The sequence below is a fragment of the Heteronotia binoei genome, chromosome 19 (assembly GCF_032191835.1).
Source record: "Heteronotia binoei isolate CCM8104 ecotype False Entrance Well chromosome 19, APGP_CSIRO_Hbin_v1, whole genome shotgun sequence".
In the NCBI taxonomy this organism is placed as follows: Eukaryota; Metazoa; Chordata; class Lepidosauria; order Squamata; family Gekkonidae; genus Heteronotia; species Heteronotia binoei.
In genome coordinates, this window is record NC_083241.1 from 184,198 (window position 1) to 208,142 (window position 23,945).

Consider the following 23,945-nt stretch of genomic DNA (forward strand, 5'->3'; position numbering starts at 1 on the left):
AAATGACTGTACCATTTTGTGCGGCAGGTCATGGGTTTTGGTTCTAAATACTCCTTCGTGTTAAAAAAATGTGCTACCCACTGAGAGGTATGATAGCAGAGAGGGTGATTCTATATCCCCTTTGCTTGCCCTGCTTCCTTCCTTCCTTCCTATTTGTGAGGCAGCATTCCAAAATCTGATTCCCCGTCAGTCCCCAGATGTGGTGTGAGCGCACTGTGCCACTTGAAGTCTCCTCCAGCGCAGTCTCATGCAGAGAAGCCGCCTTGAGGGGTTCGCCTGGATCCAGGTCATTCCCAGTACTAGGCAGCCACGGTGCCTCGGAGCTCTTGCTTCACCACCCCGAGAGGCGGCCATTTGTAACCGCCTCCTCCCAAAGGTGCCACACCGAGCGGCCTCCCGTCTCCTTCCGGCCCCAGGGGACTCCAATGGGGGGGGGGGAGGGGAGGTTCGAACTGCTCTGGTTTCATTTAGGCGCTCTGCGGGGGAGGGAGACATGCTGAGGCCCAGCGCCGCCTCCCTCCCCCTGCCGCTGAGGGCCCTGGGGACTGAGTCTGGGGGGCTCAGACAGAAGGCGCCCTGCCCCCTCCCCGAAGCAGCAGCCCTGCGACCCCCCCATCTCCCTCCCCCCCCCCCGTGGCCCAGAGGGCGGGACTCACAGCCGTAGTGGGGCCGGGCGGGGCCGTCGCATTCCTCCAGGGCCGCCATGGCGGGCGAGCGAGCGAGCGAGAGCGAGGCGGCGGGGTCTCCGGCGAGCGAGGCAGGCAGGCAGGAAGGGCGCGGCCGCGGTGGGGCGGGGCAGGGGGCGGGGCGTGGCCTGCGCCGACTCCTCCCCCTCCTCAGCCGCCCTCACCACACCCCTCCCCCCTTTCCCCTCAGGAAGGCGCGCCCGCGAGGAGGAGCAGGAGAGCGAGAGCGAGGCGGCGGGGTCTTCGGCTTGCGAGGCAGGCAGGGCGGGGCGTGGCCTGCGCCGACTCCTCCCCCTCCTCCTCAGCCCCTCAGGGGGTCTCGGGCGGGGGGCGGGAAGAGACACGCGGGCAGCACCACACACACCACACACGGGGGCGCGCGCGCGACCTCCGAGCGGCCCCCCTCCCCCCTTTCCCCTCAGGAAGGCGCGCCCGCGAGGAGGAGCAGGAGAGCGCGAGGGAGACGGTGTGCGCATGCTCGCGGGAGGGCGAGGGAGGCGACGCGCTTCCCGGCATGCCCAGCGGCGTGAGGCGGCCGCTCCTCCCTCCCTCCCTCCCGTCGTGCCTTGCGCGGCGGCCGGGATGATCCACGAGCTGCTGCTGGCCCTGCGGGGCTACACGGGCGGCCTCTTCGGCGGCTCCGGCCTGCAGGTGGGCTGGGCTGGGCGTGGCGGGAGGTGGGCCGAGCGTGGCTGTATGGGCTGGGCCTGACGGCTCTCCCCCCCCCCGCTCAGGTGTGCCCGGAGCTGCCCTTCCTGCACCCCAGCGAGAGCGGCCTGCTAGCCCGCGTGTGCCGCCTGGGCGCCTGCTACATCCGCTTCAGCGACTTCATCGAGCACTGCGCCGAGAACCTCCAGCCCCAGCAGCAGCCCCTGCTCCTGCCCCCCACCGCCCCCCACCTCCAGCAGCAGCAACATCCTCCCCAGCTGCAGCAGCAGGTGAGCCCCCCTGCAGAACCTCCCCGCCCAAGCACCAGCCTCCGCCTCCCTCTCTGCACCTGCAGCAACATCCCCACCACCACAGCTGCAGCAGGTGAGCTCCCCCCCCCGCAGAACCACCCCACACCCTCCCCGCCCAAGCACCAGCCTCCGCCTCCCTCTCTGCACCTGCAGCAACATCCCCACCACCACAGCTGCAGCAGGTGAGCTCCCCCCCCCGCAGAGCCACCCCACACCCTCCCCGCCCAAGCACCAGCCTCCGCCTCCCTCTCTGCACCTGCAGCAACATCCCCACCACCACAGCTGCAGCAGGTGAGCCCCCCTGCAGAACCTCCCCGCCCAAGCACCAGCCTCCGCCTCCCTCTCTGCACCTGCAGCAACATCCCCACCACCACAGCTGCAGCAGGTGAGCTCCCCCCCCCCGCAGAGCCACCCCACACCCTCCCCACTCAAGCACCAGCCTCCGCCTCCCTCTCTGCACCTGCAGCAACATCCCCACCACCACAACTGCAGCAGGTGAGCTCCCCCCCCCCGCAGAACCACCCCACACCCTCCCCACTCAAGCACCAGCCTCCGCCTCCCTCTCTGCACCTGCAGCAACATCCCCACCACCACAGCTGCTGCAGGTGAGCTCCCCCCCTGCAGAACCACCCCACACCCTCCCCGCCCAAGCACCAGCCTCCGCCTCCCTCTCTGCACCTGCAGCAACATCCCCACCACCACAACTGCAGCAGGTGAGCCCCCCCCCTGCAGAACCACCCCACACCCTCCCCGCCCAAGCACCAGCCTCCGCCTCCCTCTCTGCACCTGCAGCAACATCCCCACCACCACAGCTGCAGCAGGTGAGCTCCCCCCCTGCAGAACCACCCCACACCCTCCCCGCCCAAGCACCAGCCTCCGCCTCCCTCTCTGCACCTGCAGCAACATCCCCACCACCACAGCTGCAGCAGGTGAGCTCCCCCCCTGCAGAACCACCCCACACCCTCCCCGCCCAAGCACCAGCCTCCGCCTCCCTCTCTGCACCTGCAGCAACATCCCCACCACCACAACTGCAGCAGGTGAGCTCCCCCCCCCCGCAGAACCACCCCACACCCTCCCCACTCAAGCACCAGCCTCCGCCTCCCTCTCTGCACCTGCAGCAACATCCCCACCACCACAGCTGCAGCAGGTGAGCTCCCCCCCTGCAGAACCACCCCACACCCTCCCCGCCCAAGCACCAGCCTCCGCCTCCCTCTCTGCACCTGCAGCAACATCCCCACCACCACAGCTGCAGCAGGTGAGCTCCCCCCCTGCAGAACCACCCCACACCCTCCCCGCCCAAGCACCAGCCTCCGCCTCCCTCTCTGCACCTGCAGCAACATCCCCACCACCACAGCTGCAGCAGGTGAGCTCCCCCCCTGCAGAACCACCCCACACCCTCCCCGCCCAAGCACCAGCCTCCGCCTCCCTCTCTGCACCTGCAGCAACATCCCCACCACCACAACTGCAGCAGGTGAGCTCCCCCCCCCCGCAGAACCACCCCACACCCTCCCCACTCAAGCACCAGCCTCCGCCTCCCTCTCTGCACCTGCAGCAACATCCCCACCACCACAGCTGCAGCAGGTGAGCTCCCCCCCTGCAGAACCACCCCACACCCTCCCCGCCCAAGCACCAGCCTCCGCCTCCCTCTCTGCACCTGCAGCAACATCCCCACCACCACAGCTGCAGCAGGTGAGCTCCCCCCCTGCAGAACCACCCCACACCCTCCCCGCCCAAGCACCAGCCTCCGCCTCCCTCTCTGCACCTGCAGCAACATCCCCACCACCACAGCTGCAGCAGGTGAGCTCCCCCCCTGCAGAACCACCCCACACCCTCCCCGCCCAAGCACCAGCCTCCGCCTCCCTCTCTGCACCTGCAGCAACATCCCCACCACCACAGCTGCAGCAGGTGAGCTCCCCCCTTGCAGAACCACCCCACACCCTCCCCGCCCAAGCACCAGCCTCCACCTCCCTCTCTGCACCTGCAGCAACATCCCCACCACCACAGCTGCAGCAGATGACCCCCCCCCCCCCGCAGAACCACCCCACACCCTCCCCACTCAAGCACCAGCCTCCGCCTCCCTCTCTGCACCTGCAGCAACATCCCCACCACCACAGCTGCAGCAGGTGAGCTCCCCCCCTGCAGAGCCACCCCACACCCTCCCCACTCAAGCACCAGCCTCCGCCTCCTTCCTGTCTCCTCTGTACCTGCAGCAACATCCCCACCACCACAACTGCAACAGGTGAGCCCCCCCCCGCAGAACCACCCCACACCCTCCCCGCCCGAGCGCCAGTCTCCGCCTCCTTCCTCTCTCCTCTGCAGCAACAGCAGGTGAGCCCCCCCCAGAACCACCCCAGCCCCCCCCCCCCCAGTGCCATTCTCCGCCTCCTTCCTCTCTCCTCTGCTTTCAGGAGGCCCACCTGGCCCAGCAAGGGATCTACCTACGTGCCTTCTGCACCGGCCTGGATGCTGTCCTGCAGCCCTACCGGCAAGCGCTGCTTGACTTGGAGCAAGAGGTGAGGGAGAGCTTGGATGCTGAGGGACGCTGCTGGCCAAAGCCACCCCCCAGAGGATCAGGAGGGGGGCAACTCTTGGTCAGGCAGGCAAGACCCTCCCCAGCTCCTCACTCTTCTCAGCCCCAGACAGGGCACCTGCAGTTCTCCTGCTCTGGCAAGAGCTGAACCGGCTGTTGACAGCCTTAGAGCACTGGCAGTGAACTGACAGCTTTCGCACTCACAAGCCTGCTCCCTAAAGCCTCTTCAGTCACATGCTGCTCTAATTGGCTGCAATGCAGAGCTCTTGACCCCAGAGAGAAGTCTAGCAAAATTATTTATAAAGATAGAATGCCTGTGGGAACCGTGCCAATATTTCCCCCATCCTTAGCCATGAGAAGGGCTTCTGGGACACCCTTGGGGTTCCTGAGGGAGCAGCAGAGGAAGGAAGGAGGGTGGTATAGTCCTTCCTTGCAAGGCAGAGTCTCAGCTCTGGAAGCTCTGCCTCCCCTCCTGCCCCCCTCCACTGCCACAGAGGAACAAGAGTTTCCTCTTCTCCTTTGCAGCCTGCTCTAGAGGGCCTCAGAGGAGGAAGAGAGAAATGTAGCAAGAGGGTTTCACTGACAAGATGTGTTCAGTGGGAAGGAAAACAAAAAGGAGAGTCTTGTGCCACACTGAAGGGGGATCCTCCCGTTTTTGAACAATGGTCGTCTTTTGTAAAGAAGGCTCAAGTGCTGCTTTTTCAAGGAGATCAATTTTTTTTTTTAAATTCAATTTGTATCCTGCCCTCCCTGCCGAGGCAGGCTCAGGGCAGCTCACATAGTCATGCATATGCAGGAATACAAAACATACAATAAAACAGTAAAAACAGTTTAAAACATAGACATTGACATTTCATTTCAGGTGCTATGACCATAAGTGTGTTGTCTTGCTATTCCAGCTAGGTGTTCTCTGTAAAACAGACCCTAATGGTCCAGATGTTCTATATGGAGCAGATTGCAAGAGGTGGTCCAGATATTTTGTGGAGACTGTAGTAGCCAATGATCTAACTTGCAAATGCGTGTTGGAAGAGTGTTGTCTTACTGGCCCTGTGGAACTGTACAAGCTCTCGCAGGGCCCTGACCTCCTCTGGGAGCTCATTCCACCAGTGTGGGGCTGCTACAGAAAAGGCCCTAGCTCCAATTGTCATGAGCTTGCGGGGCGAAGGTTATTTTTCTTATGTGGGGAGAAAATGCTATCTCCTATATGTCTGGATTTTTTTCTTGAAAAGTCTGCATTTGCAAAGGGGTAATTTAAAATAAAGCAACTAGAATTGAATGGTCACTGTTTCTGCCTCCCTTTGGAATTTCCCTTTCCAGCAGCTACTTCAGTGACTGGTCATAGACCCTTGCCTTATGTTTGCATCTTCCTTTTCTGAACTTCATTCCAGTTAATGTTTTTATTTTTTGGAGAAATGTGAGTGGCAAGAAGCAATTTAGAAAAACTGTGGTAGATTCTCAAAGATTTCAGGTTTTCACGGCTGGTAACATCATTAGGGTTTGTAGAGTCTTTCGGGATCAAGTGCCGTGTTCTACTGGAGAAAGTTTTCCTTCCAGACGTTTCATTCTCAGCTGCGGAGAACATCCTCAGTGGCGTTGCAGCCAGAGCAGGCGCTCTGACCTTCTTGGCTGCTGTGCGTTGAGTGGGGCCAGGGCTGCTGGAGAGCTGCTATTTCTAGGCTGGAGGGGGTGTGATGAAAGGGCAATTGGTTTGTGGATGTGCCCATTGTTTGGTGGGGCTTCCTGGAAGGGTAGTGATAAGGAAACTGGCTGTTGAATGCGACCATTGTTCCGTGTTAATTGCTGGGAGGGTTGGAAGGGGTTTGAAGATAAGGAAGATGGTTGTTGACTGTGCTGATTGTTCTGTGGAATTTGCTGGTTGTTCTGAGACTTTCTGCAATTTATAGTCTGTAGGGTGTTTTGCAGAGCTGGGTACCAAGATTGGTGGATGAAAATGCCTTCTTCCTTTCTGTTAAAATTGTGCAGGTGTTTGTAAATCTCAATAGCTTCTCTGTTCAGGCGGGTATGATAATGTGAGACCGTAGAAAGGAACACAAGAGACACTGTCGCTTGTTTCAGTCAGAAAAATCAGCTGTAGCTGAACATGCACTTCAAGAAGGAGACCACATCATCCACTTTGAAAGAACTGCTGCCTCCTAGCACTGGGTTACAAAGTTTGCTGTGTCTGTCTATAAAAGGTCCCTTTAGACACTGTATTTAGCAACCATTCATGGATAAGAGCATAAGAGAAGCCATGCTGGATCAGGCCAGTGGCCCATCCAGTCCAACACTCTGTGTCACATAAGAACATAAGAGAAGCCCTGTTGGATCAGGCCAATGGCCCATCCAGTCCAACACTCTGTATCACATAAGAACATAAGAGAAGCCATGTTGGATCAGGCCAGTGGCCCATCCAGTCCAACACTCTGTGTCACACAGTGGCAAAAAAATTTATATATACACACACACTGTGGCCACTGATGGACCTGTGCTCCATATTTTTATCTAAACCCCTCTTGAAGGTGGCTATACTTGTGGCCGCCACCACCTCCTGTGGCAGTGAATTCCACATGTTAATCACCCTTTGGGTGAAGAAGTACTTCCTTTTATCCGTTTTAACCTGTCTGCTCAGCAATTTCATGGATCTTTTCTCCATGAATCTGTCTAACTCCCTTTTAAACTTCTATGCTTGTGGCTATCACTTTCTTAAAAACAGATATAACTTTAGCCTTTTCCAAAATCTTCAGTGCTTCCTCTGTTCTCTTGTACGATAACAGCAAATTGGAATAATATTTAGTGATAATTGTATGTAATATGAAGACGCTAGAGCCAGTTTGATGTAGTGGTTAAAAGTGACGGACTCTAACCTGGATATCCAAGTTTGATTCCCCCCTTTCGTCCACATGCAGCCAGCTGCGTGGCCTTGGATCAATCCCAGGTCTCTCGGAGCCCTCTCAGCCCTATCTACCTCAGAGGGTATCTGTTGTAAGGAGAGGAAGAGAAGGAGATTGCGAGCCGCTCTGAGTGAAGGGCAGGGTATAAACCCAGCTCTCCTTCCTTCTCTCCCCTTCAGGCTGTTTGGGATGATCAGGGGTGCAGAACCTTTTTTCTGCCAAGGCCATTTGGATATTTATAACATAATTCACGGGCTGTACAAAATTATCAGTACTCCGCTGAGGGAGAACGATTCAGGCCAGCAAAATTAATGCAAATAATTGCTTTTCTATTTGAAGTAATGTGAGGAGAGCCTAATTTGGCACACCAACACACCCCGGCGCACCGCCCTACGCAAATGCCAGCAGGAACTAATTAGCAGATGGTCCCAACTGGGCACCAAGATGATTGCTTTGTGCATCAGACGAAGTGGCCCTTAAACACACCATCATAAAGGGCTTTGTTTCGGGGACTCTTCTCAGTTAATAAAGACCTCTTGGGACGTGTGCATCAGAAGGAATACACAAAATAGTACAGCACACCAGGTGTGCCTGCACATGTACACTGGAGCAGTTGCAGGGCACTGCTTCCCCTCTCCCCCCCACACACACACAATAAAAGAAACCTGCTGAGGGGGAAAGTGCTCATCAGAATGGGGTCCAGGCAGGCAGCAAGAGGGAAAGTGGCCCTGAGTTTTAGCCCCTTCCTGGCACATAGCTTATGGATTGTTAGGAGGAAAAGCCAGAAAAGACATATTTCTTTATTTTTGAAATCAGCTTTTTAAGGTAAGGTTTTATGTACTCAAAATGTATAGACTGAAAAGTTCAGTGTTCTCAGTGCCATAAAATTTAACTTTATATCCAGATATACTGATAATCCTACATGTTGTGACTTGTCTGATTCTGTCCAGATTGGTTTCTAGTTTTCTAAATCTGACTTTTATTTTTCTTACCTTTTATGGTGAACGTAAGATGCATATGCAAAGGTAGTATAAGGTAGAGCAATTTGCAGCCTTCTCTCTCAAGTAATTGGGTATATTTGGAACTTTGCTTTATACTTTAAATTCACAAATACATTAATTAGTAAAATTTAGCTATATTTGAGTCTGGTAGCATGAAGAAAATTTTCCAGGGTATAAGCTTTGGAGTCAGAGCTCATGCCATCAGTACTGATGTTGTGAGTCAAAGCTCAAGTCATTCATGAACACTTGCATTGTTCCAAATGTTGTTGAAGGTTCTACTGGACTCAGGTTCAGTTCTGCTGCCACTTGACAACAGGGTCAAATGTGTCTCCAGAGTTTCTGGAAACTGTTTGTGTCTCACCAAGAGACTTCTTCTTTTCTCCCTTTTCCCTTTGTTCTTGGCAGTTCTTGGCCGATCCTCACCTGACCATATCCCATGTGAACTATTCCTTGGACCAGGTATGTCCTGCCTGTTGGTCACAGACTTCCCTGAGGGACAGAGGCCTTCTCTCCACACACAGCTTCATAGAAGAGGTGGTGAGAACTGAGGACCTGGAGGAAGAAGGCAGGCTGAGAAGTGTGCCTCTGCCCTTCCTCGGGCAAACACCAAAACCTCCCTTCTGGTCCAACAGGAACTGGGGATTAGTGAAGTTGCTTCTTTCCCTAGCTGGCCCCAACATCCCTTGTAACCAACCATCCCTCTTCTGGTTTTGCAGTTTCAACTCCTTTTTCCTTCGTTGATGGTTGTAGTGGAGCAGATCAAGACCCAGAAGGTACCACCTGGCAGAGACAGCTCCTTTCCACCTTTTGCTCTAATGCAGACGCAGCACAAAGTGTTCTCACTAGCGAAGGCTGGCTGTCCTCCTAGAGGCCTGCCCAGCTGCCTGAGGAAGCACAAAGTCTGCAAGTAACTGAGGCAGTGCCGGTTCTCAGCTCACTGGAATTGAGGAGTTTAAGATAATTCCCCCTGCTTCCAGGTTGGCAGCCGGTGCGGGGGCAGGTTGGAGGGCCTGTTGAAGCTCACCTGGTGGTATTGGAGCTTGCAGAACTTCAGATCCATACCTGGAGAAAGGAATGTTATGGCTCTGTTTCCTGTGCAGATTCATGGCTGCCAGATCCTGGAGATCGTCCACCGATACAGCCGGGGGGGCTTGCCGCCTGTGCGAAGCGCCCTAGAACAGTAAGAGGCTTCTGTGAGCCGCCCTGAGCCTGCTATGGCGGGGAGGGTGGGATATAAATTAAATATTATTATTTTTATTATTATTCTGCTGAGATCAGGCTGGGGAGGAATGCTAGATTTTTGGCCACAGGCTAGGGTTGCAATCCCCAGTTGGGGGCAGGGGATCCACCAGTTTGCAGGCCCACCCTCGCTTCAGGGTTATCAGAAGGGTGGGGGCAGGAAATGTCTGCTGGGCACTCCATTACTTGCCATGGAGACTGCTCTCCAAAGGGTATAATGGAGAATCAATCCATGGCTATATGGGGCTCTGAGGGGGAGTTTTGTTCTTTGAGGCAGATGCACCAGATTTTCAGCATAGCATCTGGTGCCTCTCCTCAAAAAGTCTCCCAAATTGGACCAGGGGGTCTAATTCTATGAGCCTCTAAAGAAGGTGCTCCTATCCTCCATTATTTCCAATTGAAAGAAGGAATTTAAAAGGAGTGTGGTCCCTTTAAAATGTGATGGCCAGAACTCCCTTCAAGGTTGAATCATGCTTGTCACACTCTTGGCTCCACCCCCAAAGCCCCCAGATATCTCCTGACTGGGACCTGGCAACCCCGCTGTGGGCAGGAGGGAGATTTCCCTCAGCAAAACCATCTCCTGCAAGGGGCCAGCGTGGCTGCTTGTCGCTCTGTTCCCCTGGCTGGCTCTCTGGGAAGCACCCCTCCCTCTGCCTCTCTTAGTTCAGCCTGGCTAGCCTGGGCAATGCTGGCGCCTCCTGAAGCCTTCCTCCTTGCTGTTGCTGTTCACCTCTGCTCCAGGGTGCTGGCCATGTGTCATGGGGTCATGTACAAACAGCTCTCGGCCTGGATGCTGCACGGGCTACTCCTGGACCAGCACGAGGAGTTCTTCATCAAGCAGGGTCCCTCTTCAGGGAGTGTCCCTTCCCAGCCTGAAGAAGAGGAGGAGGATCTGGGCATCGGAGGGCTGACGGGGAAACAGCTACGGGAGCTGCAAGATATGGTGAGATGTGGCCTAGTCTTGTCACTGTGCCCTCTCCTATGGATGTACTCCCTAAATAGCAGGCAGATGGGCTGTGGCTTGTGGTTTGAGGGAGGTTCTTATCATCGCCTTTGCCTGTCACCACATTTTTGCTCTCTCCCAACAACACCTGCTTGATGGGCAGGGTGCCAGCCAGAACCTTTGACAAAAGCGGCTTGGCTCCGTGCCTTTTGCGTGGTGGATCGTCCACTCTCCCCTCTCTCTCTCTCTCTCTCTCTCTCTGCACCCTGCATCTTATTGTGGCAGCGGCTGATTGAAGAAGAGAACATGCTGGCCCCTTCTCCAAAGCAGTTCTCCCTGCGGATAGAAATGCTGCCCTCTTACATCCCCGTGCGTGTTGCTGAGAAGATTCTCTTTGTGGGAGAGTCAGTGCAGATGTTTGAGAGTCAGAATGTGAACCTGACCAAAAAAGGTACGAAACTTTGGCTCCTTCAGCATAAGGAGAGTGAAATAAAACCCAGTTTTCTTTCACTCTCACGGTTGCCTGCTGCTACCACATCTGTCAGGACGCCCAGTTTCCCACGGTCAGACATGGCTGCCGAGAGGTCGTTGTGTGTCCTCTCACGGGCTCAGCGTCCCAGGAAAAGAGAACACTTCATGTTGCTCCTGCTGCTCCCCCACTTGCCAGGTCACGCCAGGTCAAAGAGATGTTTCCTGGAGATCTGCAAGAATCTTTTTCTTTGAGACCTTTTAGCAATTTATTCCCCCGAAACTCTGTTCCCTGCTTGAAGAGGGGAGTTTAGTAGATCTATTAGCATTTGTATGAAGATGAGCCTGGAATGCCATTGAAGAGAACCTGTTAAAACTCAAAAGGGGAGATTTTCCTCATCTCACACCTCTCAGGGGGAAATGCATTTCTTCACACCAGAGTTAGGGAACTGGTGCCGGAATCCTTGGTTTCCTTGTGGGCTCCCTTGAAGAGTGCCCATTTGTGAGTGTGAGTCCTTCCCACAATCCTGCCCTTGAATGGCCCAGTGGAGTTCGTGCTCCAGTTGGGGTGTTGTATCCGTCAGTTGTGGGGTTCTCAATGTGAGCAGGAAGCGGCAGAGTAGAGATCAGATCAGGGACTCTGGCAGAGTTGGGTGTTCCCAGGCTCCAGCCAATCACAAAGAGACCCCATTTCTTCTTCTGTGCCGTGGCTGTGTGTTTCCAGCCACCCACCCCGAGGAGATGTCCTCCACTGCACCACTGGCTTTCCAGTCCACCCAGGTGGGTTTTTTAATCCACCTCCCCCCTGGCTCATGAGGCCTTGCACCAAGGACTCATCGGCTCTGAGATGAACAGCTCTGTCTCTTTATAGAGCCTGTATCTCCAGTGTCTGGCTCTACATTCTATGGCACATGTGGCCTGGCCCAACAAAGTAATATTGATGTCAGATCTGACCTAAAGCCTTTCAGTTGTCTGTTTTTGCGATCACAGGTGCCTCAGGCTATTTTCCCATACGTGTCATCCACCTCAGCGTTCCCCCACTCCATCTGTTATGGCTGTCCAGCACTTGTCTTAAGGTATTCAGAAGGAAAGGCAGGATTCCACTGAAGGCCCTCCCTTTGGTTCTTTCTGGCATCTTGCTCGTGCGGCTGTTCTTGGAGTCACATTCAGTAGGACCAGCGAGTGGGACAGAGCAATGTGTTGTTCAGTGTGTCTCCCTCCCTCCCTCCCTTCCCATGGACATGAAGGGCACCTGCTGACTAGATGGCTGTTCCTTGTGCCTCAGGATCCATCTTGAAGAACCAGGAGGACACCTTTGCTGCAGAGTTGCATCGCCTGAAGCAGCAGCCTGTCTTCAACCTGGTGGACTTTGAGTCTGTGGTTGACTGGATCCGGAGCACTGTGGCTGAGGTCAGCATAACGTAAGAAGAGCCCTGCTGGATTGGACCAGCGAGGGTCCGTCTAGTCCAGCACAGTGGGCATGAAAAGCCAACTGACCAAGGCCTTACCTCTGATGCTGCTTCCTACCATTGGCATTCCCAGCTTCACTGCTTCAGAATACTGTGGCTCCCTTGAGTCACCATGGCTGGCAGCCACTGATGGAAGTGCCCCTCGTGCATCTTGTGCCCTTGCAAAGCCACCTGTGCTCATGGCCAGCGCTAGGCCCACTGGCAATGAGTTCCACTGTTTAGTATCATAGAGCTGGAAGGGGCCTCCAGGGTCATCTAGTCCAGCCCCCTGCACAATGCAGGAACTCACAAATACCTCTGCCCACAAACACCCAGTAACCACTGCTCCATGCCCAGAGATGGCAAAAAACCCTCAAAGATCCCTGGCCAGACTGGCCTGGAGAAAAAATGTTTCTTGACCCTAAAGTGGCAATCAGCATTTTCCTTGGCCTGTAAGAAGAAAATATTGAATTCATGCCCTGCCCTTCACGTGGAGTCTCAGAGTGGCTTACAATCTCCTTTTCCATCCTCTTCCCCACAACAGACACCCTGTGAGGTGGGTGGGGCTGAGGGAGCTCTCTCAGAAGCTGCCCTTTCACGGACAGAGTCTCAGAGCGGCCTACAATCTCCTTTTCTATCCTCTTCCCCACAACAGACACCCTGTGAAGTGGGTGGGGCTGAGAGAGCTCTGAGAGAACTGTGATTGGCCCAGGGTCACTCAGATGGCTTTGTGTGGAGGACTGAAAAGATTCCAGTAGCATCTTTAAGACTTCACAAATTTTCAAGGAAGCTTAATGTGGAAGACTGGGGAATCAAACCTGGTTCTCCAGATTAGTGTCCACAACTCTTGACCCCTGCATCAAACTGACTGTCTCTACGGACCACAAGAACTAAGCACTGATGCGATCTTTCTGCTTCCCCCTCATGATCTGCCTAAGTTTGCAGGACCAACATTGCCTGTCCTGTCAGGTGGCCATTCAGCCTCTGTTTAGAAACCTCCAAGGAAGGAGAGCCCACCCACCACCTCCCAAGGAGGAAGCCTGTTCCACTGAGGAACCGCTCTCACGGTCCTAACATCAAAATGGAAACTCTTTTGATTTAATTTCAACCCATTGGTTCTGGTCCAACCTTTTGGGGCAACAGAAAATAACTCTGTGCCATTCTCTATATGACAGCCCTTCTGGATCCTTGAAGATGCTTGTCATATCACCTCTCAGTCATCTCCAGACTAAACATATCCAGCTCCTTCAGCCTCACAGGACTTCGTCTCCAGACCCATTACCATCTTCATTGCCCTTCTCTGGTCACATTCCAGCTTCTCTGTATCCTTAAATTGTGGTGCCCCAAACTGACCACAATACTCCAGGTGAGGTCTAGCCAGAGCAGAGTAAAGCGACACCATCACTTAGCGTGAGCTGAATACTGTATCTGTGTTGGTATCACCCAAAATTGCACTTGCCTTTTTAGCTACCATATTGCACTGCTGACTCATGTTCAGTGTATGGTCCACTAAGACCCCAAGATCCTTTTTGCACATACTACTGTCAAGATAAGTCTCCCTTTCCTATAATTATACATTTGATTTTTCCGACCTGAATGCAGAACTTTACATTTATCTCCATTGACATTCACTGTATTTGTTTTAGTGTAGTTTTTCAGCCTGTTAAGATAATCCTGTGTCTTCTACTGTATTTGCAACCCCTCCCAAATTAGTGTCATCTGCAAATTTAATAATTTATTCTCTCTCTTCATCCAATTCATTCATAAAGCTGTTGAACAAAAAAGGTCACAGGACAGATCCCTGAGGCACTCATCACTCCTCTCCAAGAGGATGAGGAACCATTCGCAATCACTCTTTAGGTGTGATCTGTCAAATCTGTTACAGATCCACCTAAGTAATAGGATCCAAACCACATTTTACCAACACATTTGTCAACAAGAATATTATGTGGAACCTTATGAAAAGCCTTATTGAAATCAAGACAAACTACGTCTACAGCATTCCCCTGACCCAGCAAGATAGTAACTTTCTAAAAAAAAGAGAGAGAGATAAGGTTAGTCTAATAGGACTTGTTCTTAAGAAATCCATGCTGGCTCTTAGTAATCAGATCCATCCTTTCTAATTGCTCAAGGACTGACTAATGATTTGTTCTAAAACTTTTCCAGGTATAGACATCAAGCTGATGGGTCTGTGGTTACCTGGATCCTCCTTTTTCCCTCTAACTGAACACGGGGACAACATTTTTCCACCTCCAATCTTCTGGCACCTCACCTCCAAGAATTCTCAAAAATAATGGACAGAGGCTCAGAAATTATGTCTGCAAGTTCTTTTAGTACCTTTGAATGAAGTTCATCTGGCCCTGAGGACTTTGTTTCTTTTAAAGAAACTAGGTGTCGATGTACTGCCCCCATGCTGATCATAGGCTGCAACTTCCTTCCCTCATCATGTTTTCTGTTTTTGCCATGTTGACAAACATTTCCCTTGCAAGGGAAAAGTAGGAATTGGGCAGTTCTGCTCCCTCTTCATTTCCTGTTACAATTTCACTTTCCTGTCCTTTTTCTTACTTTGAACATAACAAAAATAACTTCATACTGAGCTTTAGCTTTTCTAGTACTCTCCCTACAAGCACTGGTCATTTGTTCACATTCATTCTTGGTTATAAGGCCCTCCTTCCATTTCTTTAGACAGCTGTTTCTGGAGCCACGTTGACGTCTTTAGGCTCCTCCCATTTTTCCTTTTCCAAAGGAATCATTTGTGATTGGGCCTTCAGCATTTCACTTTTAAGAAACTCCCACCCCTCTTGAACTCCCTTATTTCTGACCATCGGGTTCTACCCAGCATAATTTTAAGTTTGTTAAAAAAAATTGTTTCCTGAAGTCCAACCTATATAACTATGAATAGCTGTTCTCTTCCTCAAAGGTGTAAATTCCAAAATGACACGATCACTTACTAGTCAGGGTGCCCGCTGTTCCACCTTATCAACCAAGCCCTTCCCTGTTGGTGAGAAGCCCCACAGAGCAGTCCCTCTTGTTTCCCTCTCCACTTTCTAGAAAACAAAGTTGTCAATCAGGAATTTATTTGACCTTTCATTTTTTGCAGAGTTGGACTTCTTAGTCAAGTAATCTCCCATGACTGCTGTGTCCCATCTCTTTGAGTACATTGTGATCTGTTCTTGGAGTGTCTCGTCCAAGTCTCTGCCTCCTAATGGAAGAACTTCATCTTGAAAGTGTGAGCCGTGGTTCAAGAAACCAACCTTTCCTGATGATGCCATCTATATAGCCAATCACTTATTTGCAGAATTCTTCTTTTCCTTCTTAAGCCACAGCCTTTGGCAGGCAGAACTGATAAAAACACAACCCATGCTCCCAGGCCCTTCACCTTTTTACCCAGAGCCACATAATCTCTTTTAATACATTCTGGGCTGTGCTGGCCAGTATCATTTGTTCCCACTTGGATGGGCAAGAAAGGATAATAATCTGTGAGCTTGATAAGTCTTTCTACCCTATCTGTTGCATCCTGGATGCGTGCACTTGGCATACTTCTCAAGACAAGTCTGGTCAGCACACTTTAACCTCTCAGTAGGGAATTCCCAATTACCAGCACTTACCTTCTCCTATATTGGGGAGCAGAAGCTCAAGTCCTCTCATCCACAGGGTGCCGTGAAATGTTCTAGCTTTGGGGAGGCTGGGAGAGCAGCTCTTGTTTCAGTGGTTCAGAATCAATATCTTTGGGGAGGTCCTGGAACCAAATGCTTAGCAACGGATTCGGAATATCTCCTGATTTTCCTGCTCCTGTGGGTTACATTCTTCAGTGCGCCTTCCACCCTTTTCTAATATACCTTTTCCTTCTCCTCCTGTTGCCCTCTTAAGAGTGCTTCCTGTGTTCTGTCCATGAACTCTCAACCTTCTCTTATAGTTTTAAGCATGCCTCAAGTCCCTGTAACTTCTCCTCCAGTAGGGCTATCAACTTAAACTTGCTGCAGGTGTAATTGCTGTTACGGGGAGGGACGGTGGCTCAGTGGTAGAGCATCTGCTTGGGAAGCAGAAGGTCCCAGGTTCAATCCCTGGCATCTCCAAAAAAGGGTCCAGGCAAATAGGTGTGAAAAACCTCAGCTTGAGACCCTGGAGAACCGCTGCCAGTCTGAGAAGACAATACTGACTTTGATGGACCAAAGGTCTGATTCAGTATAAGGCAGCTTCATATGTTCATATGTACCATCAGGTAAGAAAACAAACATGCCACAGACTTTGCATGTCACTGCCTCGGCTACCTCACCAGCCACGCTGCTGCAATCCATTGCAGAAGTGGTTCAGTTTTTCTTGCACTTCCCTGATAACTCCCCTATCAAATTGCTTTACAAGACTACTTGTGACAGCTAAGACGCTGGGGCAGTAGCTCAGTGGTAGAATGTCTGCATTAGATGCAGAAGGCCCTGAGTTCAATTCTGGGAATCTCAATTTAAAAGGACCACGTAGTAGGTGGATGTGAAAGACCCTGGAGAGTGGCTGCCGGTCAGAGTAGACAATACCTTGATAGGCTAGTAGACTGACTCAGTGTACAGCAGCTTCTTCAAATGAGGGTTTATCTCCTCTTGGGGAGAAGAGGTGCCCCCCCCTCAGCTGTTGGGGATTGATGGACTGTCCTCTCTTCTTTTTTAGCACTTATGGAAGCTGATGGTAGAAGAATCAGATCTCATAGGACAGTTGAAGGTAAATGCAGGCTTCCCGCTGACCTTCTCCAAGAGGCTGGAGAGTTGGTCCTGCTGCCAGAGACCTTGATGCCTTCCGTGTTGCTTGCCCCCCTTTCAGATTATTAAAGATTTCTATCTCTTGGGCAGAGGAGAGCTCTTCCAGGCTTTCATTGACACTGCACAGCATATGCTGAAGACGCCTCCCAGTGCAGTGACAGAGCACGGTGAGTGTCAGAAAATCCTTGCCAGCTTGTGCTGCAGGAGGCCTCCCTCCATTCAGCCCTGGATGAGAGGCCAAGAGAAAACTATTCCCTTGCTTTCCAAAGAGAGCCTGCCTCCTGCAAGTGGAAACAGGAGGTCTGTGTCACCTCTGTGAAGCACTGCTGATGTGATCAGCCACAAAGCAGGGCGGGGAGAGCAGCCCGGGAGGCTCATGCCTGCTGATTGGTTGGGTAATTTGTGCCTTTGTTCCCCCCCCCCCCAGATGTCAATGTGGCATTCCAGCAGTCTGCCCACAAAGTGTTACTGGACGATGACAACCTCCTTCCTCTCCTCCATCTGACCATCCATTACCACGGAAAGGAGCACAGAGGTGGGTTTGAGTCTTCCTGGCCCTTCTGACCTTCAGCTGCTGCCAGCTGTGGAGCAGTCCTTCTCTGTCGTCAGGGCAGCTGGAGTTCAGACCCCATCCCGCTGGATGGGGAGGGGCAGGCAGCCCTTTCTCAGCCTTGGGCTCCCAACTGTAAAGCGGGGAAGATGGCAAACTGCTGGCCAGGCGGCTGAGAGGGATTCTGTACAGTCCCGTTAGTTGCTCTCCGGAAGCAAAAGCAGGAGGGAGTTCTGTATCCACTGATTCCAGCATTCTGTTTTGACACATGCCAACCATAGCTGGGGAGGACTAGTAAACCAGACTTCTCTTGCTGATGCCTCCCAGCCCTGGTATTCAGGAGTTTGCTGCCTCTACATATGGAGGCTCCTGTGACTAATAGCTAATCTCTCTCTCTCTCTTCCCCCCATGGATCTAGCTGAGCCTCTTTTCAAACTATCTGTGCTCAGGGCCATTTCTACATTCACTGGCAGCCGTGTTCCCTCTAAGCTGCAGTCTTGCGAGCCAAAATTATTTTGTGAGCTACTGGTATTAAAGTTCCAAACTATTGGCTTTGAAGTTGTGAGCTCCTGCATAAATTATTGTGCTTTGGGGCCATTTTTCCTGAGCCAAGACAAAAGTGTGTGAACTGGAGGCTAAAAATCTGTGAGCTAGCTCACACTAACTTAGCTTAGGGAACACTGACTGGGAGTGAATTCTATGATTTAATTTCTTGTTGAGTTTTTAAAAATATTTTCTGTTGTCTGTCCTGAACCTATTGCTCATTAACCTCATTGGATGTCCACAAGTTCTGGTATTATGGGATAGAGAGACAAAATTCTGTCTGCTCTCTCCACCCAAGAAGTAATTTTAAAAGCGTCTGTCATGCTCTCCCCCACCCCCACCCAGCCCTGGATCTAACCTGGTGGAACTCTCCACCAAATACCACCAGGGCCCTGCAGGACTCAATGCAGCGCTGACGGGCCTATAAGGCAGAGATGTTCCACCAGGTTTTCGGTTGAGGACAGCAACAGTTCCTTCGTAGCCAGCATTCTTCCTTTTTCCCCTTTCCTCAGTCTTTGCTTTGGCCCTCTCCTCTCCTGCCCATGAGACAGTGACAGCTGGGCGATAAAGGAACGTCTGATGCCACCTAAGATAATGTAGCTATTCTCGGTTTTCTAGCTTTTAATTCTGATTTTAATGGTTGTATATCATCTGGAGCCTTACATTGTAGAGAACGTGTGATTCATAAAGTGAATATACACACACACACACACAGCAGCCAGAACTGTAGATAGTATGCCAGAAAGGCCACGCCATTAGGACGTTACAATTAGGACGTTAGGTTGTCTTACTTTCAGTCCCTTTCCTAATAATGCTGAACAGGCTTGCACAGCTTTTCATTGATCTGTCTACCACAACAGCCAGATATTTCTCTCTAATTCCTGGCCAGTTGGGACCCCACCAGCATATGTGCAAAGTCAGGGTTTCTAGTGTGCATCACCATGCTTGTTGTTGGTTATTCCTGTTCTAGACAGCAAGAGAGACTCCTCCGTTGTGGAGGCCTCTTCTGTAAGCTGTCTCTGCCCTCCTTCCAAAGGAGGGTCCAAGCCCAAAGGATGCAGAATACCCTCTTGTCTCTCCTGAAGACAGGAATTCATGGCAAGAAAGATCCCATCCCCCTCCCCCCCCACACACACCAGTTCTCACAGTCCTGCTTGGGGTGGCTGGACTGTTACTTGCAAGCCCCCTGCCTCGCCTGCAGTTTGTGCCCCTGGGCTTCTGTTTCAGATGCTGCTCAAGCTCGTGAAACCCCCTCTCGAGAGTTGTCTCCCCACGAATCTCCCACATCAGGCTGGGCTGCCCTCGGGCTCCACTACAAAGTCCAGTGGCCTCTACATATCCTCTTCACTCCAGCTGTCCTGGAAAAGTGAGTGCTGTGCTTCTCTCTGGCTTCTGTTGGGAGGCCGCAGCACTTCTCATGGCTTGAAGGAACTGCTTTGGGTGATGAATCTTCCCAGGTCTGGGGGACTCCAGCCCCCGCACTCTGGGTGGAGAGGCTCCTGGACCAACCATGGTCTGTGCTCTCCTCAGATACAACGTCGTGTTCAAGTACCTGCTGAGTGTGCGGCGCGTCCAGGCGGAACTGCAGCACTGCTGGGCTCTGCAGATGCAGTGCAAGGGCCTGGAATCCAGCCGAACAGATGCCATCAAGTGGCGGATGCGGCATCACATGACTTTCCTTGTGGACAACCTGCAGTACTACTTGCAGGTAGGGGAGGGCACTGGGCAGCTCCACCTTCCTTTGTGAGGCCTGCAGGTGGCTCCATCTCCAGTGCTCTGCTGCGTGTCGTTGGTTCTCCTGATACCTTTTAAAGCTCCAGCCCAGAACTGCTGAGGCCCCTGTTCCTTTCCCCTCCAAGACACCTGTGGCCCTTTGCTTTCTGGCTTTCTTGTTCCCAGGTGGATGTCCTGGAGTCACAGTTTGCACAGCTCCTGCAGCAGGTCAATTCCACGCGTGACTTTGAGAGCATACGACTGGCGCACGACCACTTCCTGAGCAACCTCCTGGCACAGTCCTTCATCCTGCTGAAACCAGTAAGTGCCACGTAGTCCCACGAGGCACACACCATTCTGGGCAAGAGCTGCTGGAACCTGCAGTACATGAACACATGCTAGATGTGAAGGATGCGCTGCCACAGTATTTATCTGGTACCTCCCTGCCCAGGAGCATAAAATATGCAAGTCACAGCAACTGTCCCTTGAAGCCGCCAGCAGCCACCCTCAGTGCACTTAGCATTGCGAAGGCAGCTTTCCCAAGAGGGGGGGGGGTGTTCCTGCTGGCAGCTTAGGGGCTGCAGCAGCGGTAGAAAGGCTGCTCATTGCCTTTTCCCAAAGCACCACACCCAGAGGAACGTGGGATGGACTTGGAATGTACTCCGGACTGGCCTGCTGCTTGGCCAGTTCCTTAGGAGCATCAAAATAGTTCCTTTGGCCATGGAAATGTATTAAACAGAATTAGCAGTTTATGTCTTCAAATGTTTTCTCACCATTAACACAGTGAGAGATGTGGAATTCCGGGGAGAAAGGCAGCGCCAAGGTGCCCCCCCACCTTGTGATGTCCCTGCTAGAAAAACAGGTGGTGGAGCTCATCCAGGGATTGTTATGCAGCTGCACCTACTATTCAATGGACAAGGAGGTGGGACTCTCAGAAAGGTTCAGGAGCTGTGAGCTCCCACTGAATCCGAGGCTTGTGCTTTCTTGCTCTACAGGCTTTCCACTGCCTGAATGAAATCCTGGATCTCTGCCACAGCTTCTGCTCTCTCGTCAGCCAGAACCTTGGACCACTGGACGAGCGGGGGACCACCCAGCTGAGCATCCTGGCCAAGGTTCAGCCTTTGCTCCTCCTCTTCCTCTTCATGCAGTGCCTGGTGTTTGCAGGTGGTGGGAGACCATGACATTCCTAGGGGACCACCACCTTGGCGGTGCAGCAGGCCCTTCTGTGGGGCTGAAGGAAGGTTGCAACTTGACGCACAACCCTTTGGCTTGTTTGGGTAACTGACTCCAACATTCCCCGCAGGCGGAATACTCAAAAACAGTCTTGCTGCCCTCCCCTCCCCTCCCTGCAGGGCAGGGGGACGCTCCCAGAGAACTCCTGCTGCAGGCCAAAGGAAGGGGGGGAAGTTTGAAGGGAAGCATGACCTCCTGCCCTCTTCCTCCCCCCCCCCCCCCCGTGTGGCAATTCAGCGGTATGAGAGAAGCATGTGGTCGACTGCTTGTGAAGCAGCCACGGAGCCTGTGTGTTCCTTCCTTGTCCAGGGTTGACCTGCTCAGCCAGACGACCAGCTCTCCTGATTCCACAGCATCAGCCTCAAGCACACAGTATTAGAAGCTGCCACCGCAGGAGGTGATGGCAGCTGTATGCATAGATGGTTTCAAGAGGGGGTTGGATAAGCATATGGAGTGGAGGTCCATCAGTGGCTATAACCCACGGGGTACAGATGGAACTCTCTGTCTGGGGCAAGTGATGCTCTGTATTCTTAGTGCTTGGGGGGGCGGCAACAGTGGGAGGGCTTCTAGTGTCCTGGCCCTACTGATGGACCTCCTGATGGCACCTGGTTTGGTTTTGGTTTTTTACCACTGTGACACAGAGTGTTGGACTAGGTGGGCCATTGGTCTGATCCAACATGGCTTAAGAACATAAGAGAAGCCATGTTGGATCAGGCCAGTGGCCCATCCAGTCCAACACTCTGTGTTACACAGTGGCCAAAAAGCCCAGGTGCCTTCAGGAGGTCCATCAGTGGGGCCAGGACACAAAAAGTCCTCACACTGTTGCCCCTCTCAACCACCAAGAATACAGAGCATCACTTGGCCCAGACAGAGTTCCAACAATAAACTGTGGCTAATAGCCACTGATGGACCTCTGCTCCATATGTTGATCCAATCCCCTCTTGAAGCTTATAGCCACCACCAAGAGTTGGATTTAATGTAAGTCAGCTTGATGTGCATCCCAATTCAAAGATAGAAGGCCTTGTTTGCTCCACAAGAACCATTAAGCTTTGAACACACTGCAAAGACTATTAAAATGTTTTCATCAGGCACCTCTACTTCACTCAATCCAGTTTAGTTAATTTTCTACCATTAGATAAGGAGAATGTCAGCTCCCAGGGCCTCCAGGACACAGATTTTCACAGGTGCAGACAATCCCCAATGCTTCAGAATTCAGGAGGAGGGAGGTTTAGACACCTTGCTCCCCTCTCCCACCACAAACTCTCCCAGTTGGCTGGCTTTCTCTCTGTCTGCAGCTGCCGACAAGCTGAGAGTCTTGTGCTTTTCCTCCATGGCTTGGGTTTTGTCCCAACTTTAAATAGCTTGCCTCCCAGATCGCCTCCTCAGAGTGAGGCAACCAGTTCCCTGGTCCCCAGGTATCAGGCTTCTCTTATGTTGTTATGGAAAGTTCCCTTGCAGGCATTGTTGTATGCCAGAGGCAGTTGCTTCCAAACGGGCTCGTCTGAGGAAAGCTGCTTGACCTTGCCCAGGGCGGTGCCCCATGCCTGAGAGAGGGAGGGGGGATAGTTTCCATCACTTCTGTTTAATACTCAGTCACATTTCTGAGCAGAAAACGTCTATGGTCTCAAAATCCCACTGCTCCTCATGCACCTGCTGGAGGAGTGTTCCTGCTGAGTTAGTGTGAGCTAGCTCAGTTTTTTTAGCCTCCAGCTCACACATCTTAGCTGATAAAAAATGGCCCCAGAACAAACTAATTTATTCAGTAACTCACAACTTTAATGCCAGTAGCTCATGAAGTAGAATCTTTGCTTACAAAACTCCACAGCTTAGAGGGACAGGGTGTCTGTTGTGGGGAGAGGGAAGGGAAGGAGATTGTCAGCCTCTCTGAGACTCCTTTGGGTAGTGAAGGGCGGGGTATAGATCCAGTCTTTTCTTCTTCACCAAAGTTCTACACAGGGGCAGACAGACAGAAGGGTGGGGGGACCAGGAGAAATGACTTGTGTGTTTGCCTTGCAGGGTTTCAGCAGCCAGTCCTCCCTTCTCTTCAAGATTCTCTCCAGCGTTCACAACCACCAGATAAACTCAGACTTGGCTCAGTTGCTGCTGCGCTTGGATTACAACAAGTATTACACGCAGGCTGGAGGCACCTTGGGCAGGTACGGCTGAGCAAAAGACGGGCGCCTCCTTCTCATCCCTTTTCCTCCCTGGAAGCCCAGACCCACCCCAGGGCTTTAGATCCCCCCTGGCCCTGGCCAGCAGAACGGACACAAGGGCCGTCCCTCTCAGCATGGCTGGGTGTTGGCCTTTGAGCTTGGGGGCTGGCAAACTGTGCATCAGGGAAAACCCCCAGCCTTGCCTGGAGTCCACAGGCTGATGCCCATGGCAGGCAGTTGAACTGCTCCAACCAGAGGACGTGCAGGAATTACCCCCTTGCTCATCAGGGAAGTGGCCCTCCTGGTTCCCCATTACTCCGGCCTTGGAGACCACACTGGGGGGGGGGGTGTTGCACTAAAGTGTTTTTCTCCCCCTGCCTCTCACTGTCCCCCTTCCTCTTTAGCGTGGGGCTGGACTGAACCCATCGTGGCTGGAATGAAGAGCCAGGGTCATCTCTGCCTGGGAGTGGAAGGGGGCAGCTACCAAGTGCTGAGCCTCCTCCAATAACTGGGAAACTACTTCACGAGTTTCAATAAAGCATGCTGCTGGTACATTTTTCCTGGGGTGGGGGTTTCTTTGGACTCCTTGTGCTCCAAACCCCCTCAGAACAGGGTTTCTCTGCCTCCATCAGAAGTCAAGCTGTCTTAAACCAGGGCTGCTTCTCTGTTTTTATAAGCTGCAAGAATGGGGGTTATCTGGTGTGAGATGGATTTGGGAACAAGCAGCACTTCACAAGGGCAAGGAAGCACGTCTCCCCACTCTACCTGACAGCAGCCACCGTCTTCCTCCTTTCCAGCCTGTCTCTACCCATAATGCTCTGCCTGGAGCACTGGCTGCTT

General features: G+C 52.6%; 2 protein-coding genes across 2 annotated transcripts in view; one reads left to right on the plus strand and one right to left on the minus strand.

The window, feature by feature from the left end:
* The window catches only part of IQGAP1 (IQ motif containing GTPase activating protein 1), a 121,585-nt gene extending 120,880 nt beyond the window's left edge, over window positions 1–705 (minus strand). Inside the window, exon 1 of the mRNA XM_060260413.1 lies at window positions 657–705. Within this exon, the coding sequence (XP_060116396.1) occupies window positions 657–705 (49 nt within the window). The remainder of the gene's footprint in view (window positions 1–656) is intronic.
* A 535-nt stretch (window positions 706–1,240) lies between these two features.
* On the plus strand, window positions 1,241–23,118 carry TUBGCP4 (tubulin gamma complex component 4). Its single transcript, XM_060259834.1, has 17 exons — window positions 1,241–1,337; window positions 1,421–1,554; window positions 4,041–4,158; window positions 8,473–8,526; window positions 8,784–8,840; window positions 9,168–9,247; window positions 10,048–10,249; window positions 10,535–10,700; window positions 12,003–12,127; window positions 16,825–16,875; window positions 16,975–17,080; window positions 17,341–17,448; window positions 19,234–19,372; window positions 19,537–19,714; window positions 19,906–20,040; window positions 20,715–20,831; window positions 22,969–23,118. The coding sequence occupies exons 1-17, from the start codon at window positions 1,269–1,271 to the stop codon at window positions 23,116–23,118; spliced, it is 1,989 nt and encodes a 662-aa protein (XP_060115817.1). The 5' UTR covers window positions 1,241–1,268.
* Window positions 23,119–23,945: the final 827 nt, after the last annotated feature.

What these genes read in the sequence shown, in the direction of transcription:
- TUBGCP4 (XM_060259834.1), top strand. Translation starts at nt 1,269, where the DNA reads ATGATCCACGAGCTGCTGCTGGCCCTGCGGGGCTACACGGGCGGCCTC. An exon ending in GTGCGAAGCGCCCTAGAACA is followed by an intron (nt 9,248 to 10,047) that starts GTAAGAGGCTTC and finishes CCTCTGCTCCAG; the next exon opens with GGTGCTGGCCATGTGTCATG. An exon ending in TCCGGAGCACTGTGGCTGAG is followed by an intron (nt 12,128 to 16,824) that starts GTCAGCATAACG and finishes CTTCTTTTTTAG; the next exon opens with CACTTATGGAAGCTGATGGT.